The sequence below is a fragment of the Neophocaena asiaeorientalis genome, unplaced genomic scaffold (genome assembly GCF_003031525.2).
Source record: "Neophocaena asiaeorientalis asiaeorientalis breed wild unplaced genomic scaffold, Neophocaena_asiaeorientalis_V1.1 scaffold148, whole genome shotgun sequence".
Taxonomy (NCBI): domain Eukaryota; kingdom Metazoa; phylum Chordata; class Mammalia; order Artiodactyla; family Phocoenidae; genus Neophocaena; species Neophocaena asiaeorientalis.
This window is the reverse complement of record NW_020174050.1, coordinates 3338583-3353196: the sequence shown is the minus strand read 5'-3', so window position 1 is coordinate 3353196 and position 14614 is coordinate 3338583. Positions and strand designations below refer to the sequence as shown.

The 14614-nt window shown below is 42.2% G+C and overlaps 1 protein-coding gene across 1 annotated transcript in view; it reads left to right on the top strand.

The window, feature by feature from the left end:
- The first annotated feature begins 1750 nt into the window (after positions 1 to 1750).
- Positions 1751 to 14614, top strand: part of BTC (betacellulin) — a 36790-nt gene continuing 23926 nt past the window's right edge. The window contains exon 1 of the mRNA XM_024754132.1: positions 1751 to 1814. Within this exon, the coding sequence (XP_024609900.1) occupies positions 1751 to 1814 (64 nt within the window). The remainder of the gene's footprint in view (positions 1815 to 14614) is intronic.

Below are 14614 nucleotides of genomic sequence, written 5' to 3'. Positions count from 1 at the left end.
AAACAGTTAATTTACCCTTTGAATGGCATGAATGGTGAACATTTACACCAAGTCTTGGCACTTTACAATATGTGACAAACATCTGGTATTTTTTGCTTAGGCTTGCTTTAGTTTTTATTAATATTTATGGAGAAGGAAAATAAAAATAATAATGTTCTGTTGAGGATACCAGGACAGTTGTTGGCTAGGGTGCCGTCTCAGAGTGAAAGATGCCTTCACCTAGGGCCCTGATCCTGAGGGAAGGAGACAATATCAGAAAGGAAAAGGGTAGGATGGAGATGGAAAGGAGGGAGATGATGTCAAATCCCCTTGGCTTCGTGTGCTCTTGCCCTTTTTATCTGGGGTGCAGTAACTGCCTATCTCACAACCTTGAATTCTCTAAACCCCATGTCTGTCTTCTCATAGATGCTTTCTGAGCTGTCATGTGGGTGCTAGAATGGGATTCTGGAAATTACCAACTGATTTTTATTCCTCTGGGTATATTGGTTGCCTGGTGCGCTAAAATAATGTGAATTGGTTTTGAAATGAAATGTCACTTGTTGAAGAAAAGCACATAATAATTTGTTTAATTTAAACAATGGGGAGGAAGGGGAAGACATCTGAACTGCATTTCTTGTGTAAATGAATGTTTATTGGACTCTCGGATGCTATAGAAATACAACTTCTGTACTGAGGAGGCATGATTACACATATTGATCACGCAAGAGGAGTATAGATCAGTAAGAAAACTGCTGTACCCTTTAGTTATTTTGGAGACAAATCATGTAAGGTAAAACTGGATGCTGCTTTCTGTCTTTGAAAGCTGTGCGGATGCCTTTGTGTTCCAGCAAATGCTTGGTGCAGAACCATCAGATTCCACGTCTCCTCAAAGAAGAGATGTGTTGAGGTAGAGATAGTGCTTGGGAAGCCCCAGGCAAAAAGGATTCTCCTTATTCTTATAGCTCCAACAGAGTTGATGAATTAAATAAATAAATGAAAATACAATGGATAGACGAGTAAATGGAGAAATAAAAAATATAAGTGACATCCTTAAAGTAGCTCTTGGTGAGCCCACACTCCCAGATATTCAACAAATTACGTATGGAAAAGAGAAGCTTGGAAATTGTCAAATGCCTGAGGTTAACCACAGTGAGTGTTGGCTCTGGTCCCTGCAGGACACCAGCAATTGGCTGAAATAAGGGGAGCTGGAATTCCAGAGCAGTCCGGGTCTGCCGTTCTCGCTCAGTGGGCTCGGGGAGGGAGTTTAGAGCCGGCTTGCTCCACGGCGGCCCGCAGGCCCCGCACCTCGGGCGCCTCCATGTGCTCTCTCTCCGCTCCCTCCCCACCTCCTCGACTCCCCAAGGGGAGGGAAATGAACCTTCAGGTGCGACCCAGCAGGGGGCGTGGGTGAGCTGACCCGAGGGCAGCCCGCAAGTGTCCCGTTGTGTGGGTGTGGGGTAACTTGGGTGGGAACGGCGTGGAGGCCACCACGACGAAGTCTTGCGCCTCGTCGATGGGGTGTGTGCAGAAAGAGCGCGGATAAATAGGAGGCTCCCTCTTCCCGGCGACACTCGCGTAGCCGGTCGGCCGCCCGCCCGCCCGGGGTGTCCGCCCGCCCGGTAGCCGGGTGCCAGCCTGGGCAGTAGTTTTGCTTCCTACTAGCTCCGGGATTCGTTTCCAGGCACCCCGTCGGGCGCCCGTGGCCCGGGAAGGGGGCGCAGGAGGAGGCGGGAGACTCGTCTCGGGGCTGCTAGGCCCGGCAGCAGGGTTGATGGCCCGGGCCGTCCCGGGCAGCGGCGCCAGCTCCCTGCCACTGCTCCTGGCCCTCGCCCTGGGTAAGTGGTCGCTGGAGACCCAGGAGGAAAGTCTAGGGTGGAGTCGCAGGGAGGGCGAGCCTTCCGCGCTGGCATTTGGACCCGAGGGGGCCCTGGGGTTGGCAGGGGCGGGTCGAAGAACTTGGAAGACTGGGGTAGCACGAGGTTAAGAATCCGGCACTTGGGCACCTGGGGCTGCACCTGTTGCGGCGGCCCTGGGCGCAGGGGGCGGTCCGAGGGCGGAAGGGATCCCGTGGGCGGGCGCAGAGCGGAGGGCCTGGGCGCCGGTGTTCTTGGGCGTTGCGGCGCGGTGCCCGCGAGCGAGGAGGTGTGGCAGGTGGAGGATTTTGGGAAATCCACCAAAGTGGGAGCCTGGGAGACTAGACCGAAAAGACATCCCCTGGGAAGAAGAGGAAAGGGAACTCCTTGGCTTGAGATGCAGGCCTCCGGGAGTGCGGAGCAGGGTGGAGAGCAGTTTGCCTGGGCGCGTGCCAGAGGGAGGAAGGGGACGACCCCGGAGAGAGGAGAGCTGAGGAAGGCCCGAAAATGAATTATTCCATCCCTTTCTTGCTGGCGAAGTTGGGAGGGGCAGGAGGAGGGAGGAAAGATTCAACTTTTGAGACCTGGATCTCCTGTTCCTGATAGGGAAACAAAAGGAAAGGGAGATGACATATTTTTTACTGAGGGCAGTATTGATGAAACACATAGCTGCTTTACTTGGAGTATATTATTTCCTGTTTTAAGGAGAAGTTGCAGAGAGAAAACTTTTCTTCACTTCGAAGGTGAAACTTGGGTGGTTAGGTTAAGGACTACTGGGTGTGGTCAGTCACCTGGTGTGAGGGGACAGTGGCTAGTGGGAGAAGTGATAGGATGCCTGGCCCTCCCGGAGGCTCTCCTCACCTCCTTGGGAGTCAGTGCTGGCAGAGAAAGAGCTGGAACTTCGGATGCTGGGGCAAGTTTATACTGCTGGAAGCAGTGTTCCCCTCACTCTCTAGTATGGGAAGGTAGCAGGTAGATACTTAAGTGGGAAAATCCTACTACTGCAGGGCATCCCCTCTGCATCATGATCATTTGTGCAGGGTGCAGGCAGAGGGACGGGAAACTGGCAATATTTTGTAGTCCTAGCTGGGATGAGGGGTAGGGACATCTGGGCTTGGGGCATCAATGCGAGAGGAGGGACGTCTCCACAGCTGAAGTGTCTATGTGATGAGGACACTACCTTCCAGCCTGGAAAGGACCAGACTTTCTCTTATGGAGGAAAAGAGGTGGGATCTAAATGGAAACCTCCATTTGGCTGTGTCCTTGGAATAAGAGAGGTGCCTTAAAGGTGTCACGACCTTGGTCAGAAGTGGATCAGACTTAGATCATGGTTAGAGAGAAAGGACTGATTTACAAACCCCGCAGAGGAAGAGGTCAGAAACAATTTGGAGTGAAGTGGAGCCTGAAGAAGGGCAATGGGCCTGAGAGTTAGGCCTAGAGACTATGCTTTGCCAGCATCACTAGGATGAAGCTGCCATTCTCTTCCTCCTTTTTATCTGGTCTGTCCTACTGTCAAAGAGTTTACTGAAAATCTGCTACAGTCAGCAAGATGCTAGAGTATATGGGAATGGGGGTGGGAGGAGGGCTCAAGAGAGTCCTAAGACATGCTTCTTGCCCTAAAAGATGTTATGTTGAAGTTGGGAATGCAGGACTAACAGATATGAAACAATAGGAGAAAAAGTCATGAAACCGGCGAAAGGAGAGCTCAACAGGGAGGGATGGAGCAGTGGGGAGACTGCATGGAGAACCTGAGTGGGTAGGATTGAAACTTGGCAGGATTTGAAATATCAGTAGTAGGGGAGAGAGGGGGACGAAAGACGGTAAAAGCATTTAGTAAAGCGTTGGTGATGGGAATGAGATTAATTTCCTGGGGAGACAGACAGTCAGCCTGCCAGAAAGTAGAACTGATGAGAGGCAGACAAATTATGAAGAGCCAAAAAAGCCAGGTTAAAATATTTTGATATAAATCAATAAACAGTTAATCACACACCATCATAGGCCTTGAATACAGAGTGATATAACACAAGCAATGATTTAAGGAGATAAAGCTGGCAGTGGGGTGCAGTGTGGGAGGAGGGGGGAGGGCCAGAGGACCTGATTGTCTCAGGTATAATCCAGGCACAAGCTAATACAGGACAAGATTAGGGTGATGTGCCAGCAGAAGTGTTATGGTAGAAGTGACTATTTCAGGTTGATGGACGTTCTTCCCTATTTACCATCACACGGTACTTTATTTTTTTTCTCAAAACTTGTCAAAAGGCAGAAATGAAAAAAAAACAAAACAGAATTCTAATCCAGCGCTGTTGTAACTCAGGGTAACCTAAGTGTGCAACTGCCTTGTTGAATGTTTGGTTTAGGGAATTGAATTCAGTCTCTAGACTCCCTAAGAGGCTCCACTCCTTGCAAAATGCCAAAGGATGTAATTTGTTGACCTCAGTGTTTCCATTAAATGGTCCTACTTACTTTTAAGTCTCATTCCTAATTTAAGTCACATGTTATCTTATTTACTTCTTGAAAAGAATGTGAGCAACGGCTGTGTGATGTTCTAGGTGTGTGTGCACGTGCGTGTGTATCTATGTCACAGTGAAAGTGCCTTGAGAGCTGGTACTGAGCAGACGTTGAGGCCTGGTTCCAGCTTCTGCCATTCTGTGACTTGAGATGTCTCTAAGTTACAATTCTCTGGGCATTGTTTTTCTCATTTATAAAATAAACGAGTTGCTTTAGATGAGACTAAGGTGCTTACCAACTTGACATTCTGCTGATCTTTAATGAACATTTCTACTGGGAATTTAAGAGAAAATTTTTTTACAGTAATATTTAACTTCCATTTACTTGTAATGGGTCTTTGTTTCCTATAAACTTTACCTTAACAAAGAGAACCATGGATGCTTGCTTGTTTGATAAATATGGTAAAGGGGCAATAACTTTGTTTAAAGTTTTTTTTTTAAATCTTGAAGAAATTGGACTCCCTATTTATTCTGTTTTTAAATTTCTCCCTCTCATCCAATTGCTATAACAAACTAAAGCTAAAATCATAACTAGTGAAAAAGGGAAAAAAACGTTTCTTTTTAAAAAAATGAGTGAGTTTTAAGGTCAAAAATATCTTCCCCTCCTTATTAAAATCTAAAGCAGTAATATATGTAAGTTGTTTTTTTAAGTTCTTCTTGAGAATATGAATGTATTCATGATGTAATATCTAGGTTTCAAGTTGTAAAGCAAGTAGGCGGCAGCAGGTAAAATTCTCATTGTACAAAGGAAGTAGCTGAAGCCCCACACAGTGAAGATTTTAGAATGTGCCTCTTCAGATATGCTTTTGGGCTTAGAAGAGCATTAGGAGTTGTTTTCCTCTTCAAAAACCCCAGGTTTCGCAGGCCACACTTGCATATTACCAAGTGTTACAAATCACATTTTGCTATTGCACCATTCTCAGTTGTTGTGTGGAAATTCCCAAATAATTCTGGAAGAAAGATCCCAATAATGCAGACAAGCTTTGTAGTGCCCACTGAAGGTGGCCCTGCTGAGGCTTGGCCTGCAAATATCTGTGCTGAGGTCAAAGGTGCCCAGGACAGAGAGTCCATGTGTCTGTCCACACCCCTGGCACTGCCCCATCTCTGTTGAGACTGCTCACCCCAGTACCCTGTGCTCCTGAAATCCATGGAGAGCCCAGTGGGAAAGCCTCATCTTGTTTTTTTCTCACCCTCTAATAGTAATCAACTCATGAATGTCACTAGGAGGCTGAGGGGACAGTCAGAGAAACAGCACCAAACTGTTGTCCGGGTCACTCTTCTAATCCATGAACCATGCTTGTCAACTTCTCTTCTAGAATTAGTTTCTTCCCAGGAGGGTCCAGATAAGCCAGAATCTGGACTGCATGCAGTTTAGGCTTAAGCCACGATCCTGATACACTTCTAAAACTGCAGACGAACCCCTGGATCCACAAAGAATCCATATTCCAGTTGGTCAAGAGTCCGCCAAAGTAAAATTTAAGAGGAAAGTCATCTGATTAAAACGACTATGCTTTGTACTGCTAATGACTGCAGTTTGCCCAGCCATATCTGTGTCTTAAAAGAGGAATCTTGGTAGCCCAATTAAGAGTTTGATAGTTTCTGGCCTTACATTTAGGTCTTTAATCCATTTTGAGCTTATTTTTGTGTATGGTGTTAGGGAGTGATCTAATCTCATACTTTTACATAGGAGATTTTTTAGATGGTTGGAGAGAGATTGGGTATTTAATCTTAATTTACATCAGTTAGGTAGTAACCTACTTCGATTATCAGCAAGATCAAGTCAAATAGCAAAGAAGTACTTTTATTCATTCTTTACATTTTTTGAGGATATGTAGTATATTATTTACCTGACCTGTAGACCAGAAGCACTGATTCCGAAACAGTGACAAAATGTATAACAATGTTTGTGTTCAGCCTTCTTATTTCAAAGTGTCTCCGTTGGTTGTATAACCGGATGAGTTACTAATATAGCATTTCTCTCTTTGCAACACCATGGATTTACTCATTCCATTAGCCTTATGTTTGAGATGCTGAGATGTATAAAGAGTTCCTGGCACATAGTGGGAGCTGAAAACATATTAGTTAATTGAATGAGTGAATGCAAGTGACTGTTTGTGACAATGCCCAGGCATTAAAGGGACAGCAGGTTCAGTAAAGAAAACAGTTCTATTTCTTGTTGGCAAAACATGCCCACTACTCAGAGATGATGTAGAAGGATGTGTTTCTTCATCTCTTCTTACTTGGGACTTGCTTCCCATCTCGATAGAGATCCTTTCACAGACGGACTTTTGTTTGGCAAGTAGTAAGTCTACTTCTGTTTCTCATGTTCGGTAATGCTACCTATCTCTCATATATTTGGTTCATATATTTGGTTCTCCCCCATATTTGAATGGGGGAGACAGTGGGAGATAGGACACTAAAGTATAGTACAATGACATATCACTGTATTTAAGGGGAACCCAGTTCTCCTGACTTATTTTAAAAGCATTTAAGTTCATTCTAGCAGTCTCCTACCGTCTTTGCTTTCTCTGCTGCCTACCCATACATCTGTGGCACCCCAGGCACTGGCTATACCTCACGTTCTTGGACTCTTGGCTCTTCATTCCAGCCAGTAAACCTGCCTACTCATAACCCAGGCCCAGGCCATCCCAGCTGGTAGTGAACAGTTGGCATTGATCAGACCAGGTGTTTTCCTTTGGTCTGTGCCTAGAATCACTTTGGCCATCCTACTCTGACCCTATCCTTAAATGAACCTGAACCTGTGGGTGACTCCTGCACTTTCCTGGACTGCTTGCAACACTATGACACTTAGGGCACACTCCTTAGGGCAAATGGAGAGAGGTGACCTTGCTTTACATTCCCCCTGATTGGACCTGTAGGCCTATTCCTGAGGAGTAAAAAGAGCATATCCTGCATCAACGTGATGTTGTAGTCAAGAGTGTAGACTCTGAGCCAGACCATCTAGGCATGACTCCCCGGTTCCTGTGATTTACCAACTCCTCAATCTTGGACAAATCTCTTAAACCCTCTTGGCCTCAGTTTCTTCATCTGTAAAAGCTGACAGCAATAGAACCAAGACTATTATGTGGACTAAGTGAGTTACTACATAAAGCACTTAAACTGTGTCTGGAGCATAGTTAAGTTCTGGATTAACATGAGCTGTTATAATGGATAATCGGAAAGCACAGAAGAAATCATTTATTTAAAAAATTTGGATTTTTAAATTCTGGGTACTTCTGAAATGTAATCAGGGTCTACCAACTGGTGGAAAAACTTCCCCTTGCCTTTATTTCTCAAATTCCATGTCCCACTAGTTATGAAATAGGCAATAGATAAAAATTCTCAAGAGTTCTCTTTTGGCTGGCTTTGACAGGAAGGAACAAATGTAAGAAATGCCACTGCGAAAGCAAAGTGCTTATCTGTTTCTAAAAAAAAAGTCTATAGATTCTTCTTCAACTGCCAATTTTGATCCTAGTTTTATGCAGTGAAAAGCTTTCCAGCACTTTCCTGACATGGATACCAAAACCCAACATCTTAAGGTGAATCAGATAAAAAGTGAGCCTTCGCTAGCAGAGACAAATGAAATATTTACAAGATAATTTTAATACTTTTAATCTCATCAAAATGGGGTTGTCTCATTTATTGGGGTTATGCAAATAATTGCCTTAACCAAAAAGAAATAAACTGTCATTTTGGAAGAATGAATGATGATGCAATGTCAAAGTTCATTTCTAAATGTCAGACAAATGGAAAATAAACAAGTTGTTTAGAAAAGTTGTCTAATGACAAAATATATCTTTTTAGATTTTAAGGAGCAGACAGCCATGCATAAATATTCAGTTTTTCCGTGATAATTGTCTTGTAACATTGAGAAAGTTACTTACTCTCCCTGTGCTGCATTTTCTTATGTATAGAATGATAATAGTGATAATAGTACCTATCATCTAGGGACACAGGAGTGTTTTGAGGATAAAATGGGATAATGCAGGAAAAGATTTTAGTAGAATAGTTGGCTAGAAAATGCTCAATATTTATGACTATTCTTAACTTTGTGAATATGTAGATAACTTCTAAGTATTTCATAGGTGTGTCTAAAAAGGAGAAATAGAATCATTGTGGTCATTTAAGCCAGCTGGAGTGTGTCTGTACTTTGATCAAAGGAAATTGCTGTAATATTCACCGCTAGAAGTCTTGACGTAAACCTTGTAATTCCAGCATGTGCCCATGCGCATGCTTTCCTAGCTGCCCCAATCAGAAACTAGAACTGTTTTCCAGCATCTGTTTATATTCCATCTTTAATGTCTTTGAATTTGCTAACAATGACTTATTTTAGACAGCTCCTCACTGAGATGGCGGCTGTACCTCCTATTCCGGAGTAGGCTGACCTGATAGAATGAGATTTGCTCATGGCATTGAGCTATTGACTACCACCATCGGCAAAACGGCAACTTATCCAAAAGCAAGAATTTATCCCGAACCACTGTGGCATAGTGTTGGGTCGGTTGTTGGGAAGTACAGTCTTTATTTCTAAAACAGGTAATAATGAGGAAGACATAGCTAAGTATTTGTACTATTTTAAAGTGTGTCTGATACTATTATAAAGTGTGTCTAATACTGTGTTTAGCATTAAGGAGAGCTGTCCAAGTCACTGTCTTTCCAAAAAGAGTTTGTATTATATTGGGTATAAATGTTCATTAGAAATGAAACACCGTATAGTAAGTAGTTCAATACTTAACGGAGTTTAAATTACCTAGTACAGACTAAACATCTCAGAGAAGGAGAATTTATTATGGGCTGAAGTGATTGTGAAAAAAATATCACCAAGGAAACAGGGAATTGAGTTAGCTTTTCCACGATGGTGGTAGAGGAAAAAAAATGGGAGAAAAATTAGAAGGTGGATAAACTAATTATTTTTCTTTTTTTGGTGAAGCAGAGAGTGAGCAGACTCAAAGCATAGAACAAAGAGTTGATTTTGTGTGGTATTGAGGGAAATATTGACTGGATAAGGACTCGTTTTTCAGGATGAGGACATTAGGCAGGATCCTGAAATTTTGAATTTTTTAATTTTTTTTGCCGATGAGTGTCCTGGTTGTCATGCCTTTGGCTCTTCGGTCCTGAAGCGTTTGCTGGAGAAAACAACTCATCCCTGGCCACCAACACCCCTATCCCACAGGCAGTGTAACCTACACCCTCCCCCAGGATCCTGAATTCTTAATGCAGTGACGTCTTTGCAGGATTTCCTAGGAATTGGAGCTAGGAGGTTTTCTAATTTACATACATTTATGCTTTTAATTATATGTCAAGACCTTATTTTAAAATATTATATGGTCTCCTACCTGAGGAGCCTGTTTTAATTCTGTGGAAATGTCTAGACTCCATTTTTACTGGAGGCCCTATAGCTTGGTGAAGAGCTAAGTACAGATCAGAGGCTGACCTGAGTGGTTTGCTTCAAGGTTCCTAACCATGTACTGCTAGGTTTTCTAAGGCTGGAGGTGGCTCATAACCAGGGGGTAGCCCCACACCCATCTTAGAGTAGCAGTGTCACCTGGAGAAAGAGACTTAATCCAAGAGGACAGATTCAGGGAACTGGCTCATGACCACATAACACTTAGAGAGAGAGGAAACTAAATGGGAATGAACTTTATTTTTCTCACAGAAGACCTCACTTTATTCTATGACAGCTCCATTCTCTACCATTAAGGGCATCATTTTGTCCCTAACTCATGTTGGAAGGACTCCTTCTCGGGAGTGCAATAATAATGGTTAATGGGTAGCTACTGTGATATTTTCAATAGGGGAATTATACAGGGAGTACAGTGGTTTTAAGATTGGTTTTACCTAGCCCAGAAAGCCTGGACCAGGCAATGGAGAGAAAGGAATAAATATTTCTAAGCAACAATTTATATGAATGACTTGTCTAAGTAACAAAAAAAGTATTAAAGCTGTTTCCAACACTGTTAACCTGGGAGAGAACAAGAATTTATGGTGCCATATGTGAAAGAGAACTTCCTTTTTCTGGTAAGGATGTGAACTGCTTTTGAGACATTCAAAAGTCTTATGAGCATTTGGAAATATGGATGTTGACTTCAAATTAGAGCAGTGGACCCCAGGCCTGATTGTTCTTCCAAGAAAAGCAAAAAGTACAGATTATTAGGCCTCTCTGCAGACCTACTAAAGTCTGGTTGACATGTCCCTATGAATCTAAATTTTTAAAGACTTTTCAGGAGAAGAAACAAATTTTCCTTATGGAATAACTACAAATAATAGAGGTGGATACTCCCCCCTCTAAGAGGTAGAGCTTAATTCCTTGACCTCGTTGAGTGTAGGCTGGATTTGGTGACTCGCTTCCAGAGAATAGAATATGAAAAGGAAAAAAAATAAATAACCTTACAGTGTAAAAATCTGGTGAACACTACCTTAACCAAGTGGTCAGGGTAAATGTCATCAAAGATGCCAAATTCCTAAGAGTTTTGACACATAAAAAAGACATTAATGGAAAATTGATGAAGTCAGAATGTAGTCTTGAGTTTAGTCAATAGTAATCTACCAATGCTGGTTCTTAATTTTGATAAATGTACCACAGTAGTGAAAGATGATAATATTAGAGGAAATGAAAGTGGGTGAGGGGTGTACAGGAATGCTGTGTACTTTGCAACTTTTCTGTAAATCTAAAATTATTACAAAAAAAAATTACAAAAAAGACTCTTACAGGAAATTTTAATGGCCACCCAGTTTGGACAATCATCTGGTTAGAAAATAGGGCTGAAAATATAAATGAATCATTTAGCCGATTATAATTTCAGGCTCTAGCACAGTGCCTAGCACACAGTAAACCCTCAGTACATATTTGTTCCAACACTAAGTCTATGGGTATTTCGTGAGATCAAATGGCATTATAAAAAAGAAGACCAAGGCAACATCATAGATAGAAAGTAGAATGGTGGTTGCCAGGGATTGGGGGAGCGGGAAATGGGGAGTTAGTGGGTATGGAGTCTCAATTTTGTGAGATAAAAAGAATTCTGGAGATCAGGTGGTTATGGTTGTACAACAGTATAAATGTACTTAATATCATTGAACGGTATATTTATAAATGGTTAAGATAGTAAGTTTTATGTTATATATATTTTACCACAATAAAAATGATCAGAAGAAAAAGAGGACTGAAAGTAGGGTGTTGATGGCACCCATATATGGTGTAGGTGTCAGAAAAGTAACTGGCAGAGCTGAGTGAAAAGAAAGGAAAGGATAAGTCAAGAAGCCAAGAGAGGGTGATTTTTAGATGGAAGATTTGGGAAGATCAACCATATCAAATACTGTGGAGATGGACGAGGCTGAGGCTCAGGAGGAGGTCACTGGTGAGTGAGCTCTGAAGAAATCATTGATGCTCTGGAAAGACAAGAGACAGGAGATTGATGGGGAAGCCAAAGACACACACACACACGCATACACACACACACACACACATAACTGAAAGGATAGAAGGATAGAGGTCAGGGTGGTGGGTAGAAAAGAGAAAGTTTTGGTTATGAGAGTCAATTTCAAATCGTTGAAAAGGTGACCCAGCAAAGGTTTCCTCTGTGTAGTTCAGAGTGTACAACTTGGATTAATGAACTAACATTCCTGGAAGACAGCTCTCACATTAATTTAGGAAATTTTCTCCCAAGTAGAGCTCTGAAAAAATGGAATCAGCTGCCTTGGGATGCGGTGATCTTCCCATGCCTGGGCATGTCTGTGGTCTGGATTGCATTCACAGGAGGCTGTGTAGAGGTGATTCCTAGGTGAGGTAGGAGTTGGACCAAATGACCACCAAAGGTTCTTATGACTCCATGAATTATAGACGCTACTATAAAGTTACTTCACTTTCGGGGTTCTTTGGAGGTTGGTACTGTCAGCTGACTTCTCTGCAAGGAGAAGACGCAGGACAGATGGAGACCTGGGGAGCTAATGGTAAAGAATTTTGAAAAAGAAAATCACTTGAGTGACTTCACTCCCACCCGGCCCAAAGTGTATTCCACCATGTCTTTTCCTGAATAGAAATATCAAGGTTAACATCACCAATAATGCCATGTAGATATCATGTACCCCTCATACGATGTGATGAGAGGACATCTTGGGACGCAGTATCAATCCCTTGCCCCAGGCTCAGTTTTTGCCTTAAAGACGCTGCACTCTTTATATTTTACCAACTATTAAGATAATAGTTATGACCTGGGATCCTGCTGTGATGGGGAAAAACCCTAGCATAACTATAATTGATTATTTTGCAAAATTTTCAAATGCTATTATTTCAGGAGACAAATTTCTAACATTGCAAATTTCTAACATCCTATGATAGGAAACTTCTGTGAGAAGATTCTCTACTTGTTTTTAGATAAATGATAGTTATCCTGTAATAGAGGGTAAGAAGAACAAAATGTGATTTAGATGCCAGGTGAAACGATACACTTTTCATTTGCCTTCGCAGAAGGGTAGCAAAAGAAATGCACCCCGTTCTTTCTTAACGATTTCTACCCAACAGCATTCACCACTATTAAATACTTCTTGATTTCTAGATTAGTCAGCTGCTTTATTCAGGATGTGGTGAACAGACACTGAAATTTCAACTGGAAACGTGGTGTGACTATTTCTTAATGAGTCATGTTCATAGGTCACACAAGAAAAATCAATTGAATTATTTCACAGTCACACCACACACATCAAGAAGGCCCTTGTTTCTTTTCTTTTTTAAAAATCTTTATTGGAGTATAATTGCTTTACAATGGTGTGCTAGTTTCTGCTTTACAACAAAATGAATCAGTTATACATATACATATGTTCCCATATCTCTTCCCTCTTGCGTCTCCCTCCCTCCCACCCTCCCTAATCCACCCCTCTAGGTGGTCACAAAGCACCGAGCTGATCTCCCAGGTCCTTGTTTCTTGATACTTCTCTGTATAATTCTTCACTCCAGCTGGACATCTTTACTTTGTCCCCCAAAACACACTCAACTCATTTCTACGTCATTGCCTTCGGTCCAGTTTAGTTTCCAACTTCTTTTGTGAAAGTTTTCCCTATAATTTCTTCAGCTTAACATTGCCTCTTTTTGGAATTCTATTAGAATTTATTTTCTTTATACCTGGCAATTATACTGTCTGATATTGATTGATTGATGTTTCTGGTCTCTGCAAATGGTTTGATCAATAAAGATAATAATGGGTTAAAGTTAAGTTGGCTTGAGTTATCCTAACTCATTTTAAGGGCTTAAATTCTGGGGCTTTTTCAGGTTGGGAGAGCATCTACTCTGACACCCTATGTTCTTTTCTTTACCATTATTAAAGTTTGATGAGTGTTTCCTCATGGGTCAGAGGCTGTGTTATCGCTGGATCCAGAAGCCAACTCCACTATTCCTCCTCACTTTGCACTCAGATAATCCTCCTTGATAACAAATTGTTCTTTTTCCATGGTTCCTTTTGCCTCCTCTCTTTGAACTATTATGGAAATTCAGTGATCCCAGAGCTTTTCATTTAAAGCGCTACAATGTCTGACTGTCTGGTCCGGCCTTATCATAAAGGGATAGAATTCAAAACGTCAAGTTTTGACAACTGATGGTTTCTAAGAAACTAGCTCTAGGTTGCTATAGGGTTCCCATTCAATTTAGTCATTGTTGTCACAGATTTAATAACGGTCATGGCAAAAATAAAATGGTGGATTTACTGGCAAAGGCATTATCGTGCTGTTGACAACTTTCAGATATATGAGTTAATTTATGTATGACAGGTTGTTAAATTACTTCCCTCTCTGGGCTTTAAAAATATAAGAATGTGGAGTTCTTTTATGAGTTAAAAAAATGTTATCCATCATTCTAAGCCCTTCTTAAACACCAAGATATTGTTTATACCATTTGGAATAGAATTCTTTTTGGAGGCGGCGGAAGGAGGTCATATTCTACTCTCCTGATTTTGAATGGACATAAACTATTTGTGAAGACTCTCTTATTTTTTCTCCACCCTTGTCTTGGCCTCCCCTCCTGGCTCTGAAAATCTGGAAACGTGTCTTTCAGTTTTGTACAATAGGCAGTCCTCCAGGTGGTGTGATTTGAGAGGCCTTAGAAAAATCCCTCCTTGTCCTGGAACAAGGCTCCCCCAAGGTGTCCTGATGCCCCAAATCCTCACTGTACTGGGACACAGAATCGTGCACTTCTTAAGGGCCTTTCAACTACCTCCCCTGTCCCTTGATCAGCTCTCCACTCATACCAGCTTGCCCCTCTTTTGGGACTTCGAGGCCGTGTCCCAGGGC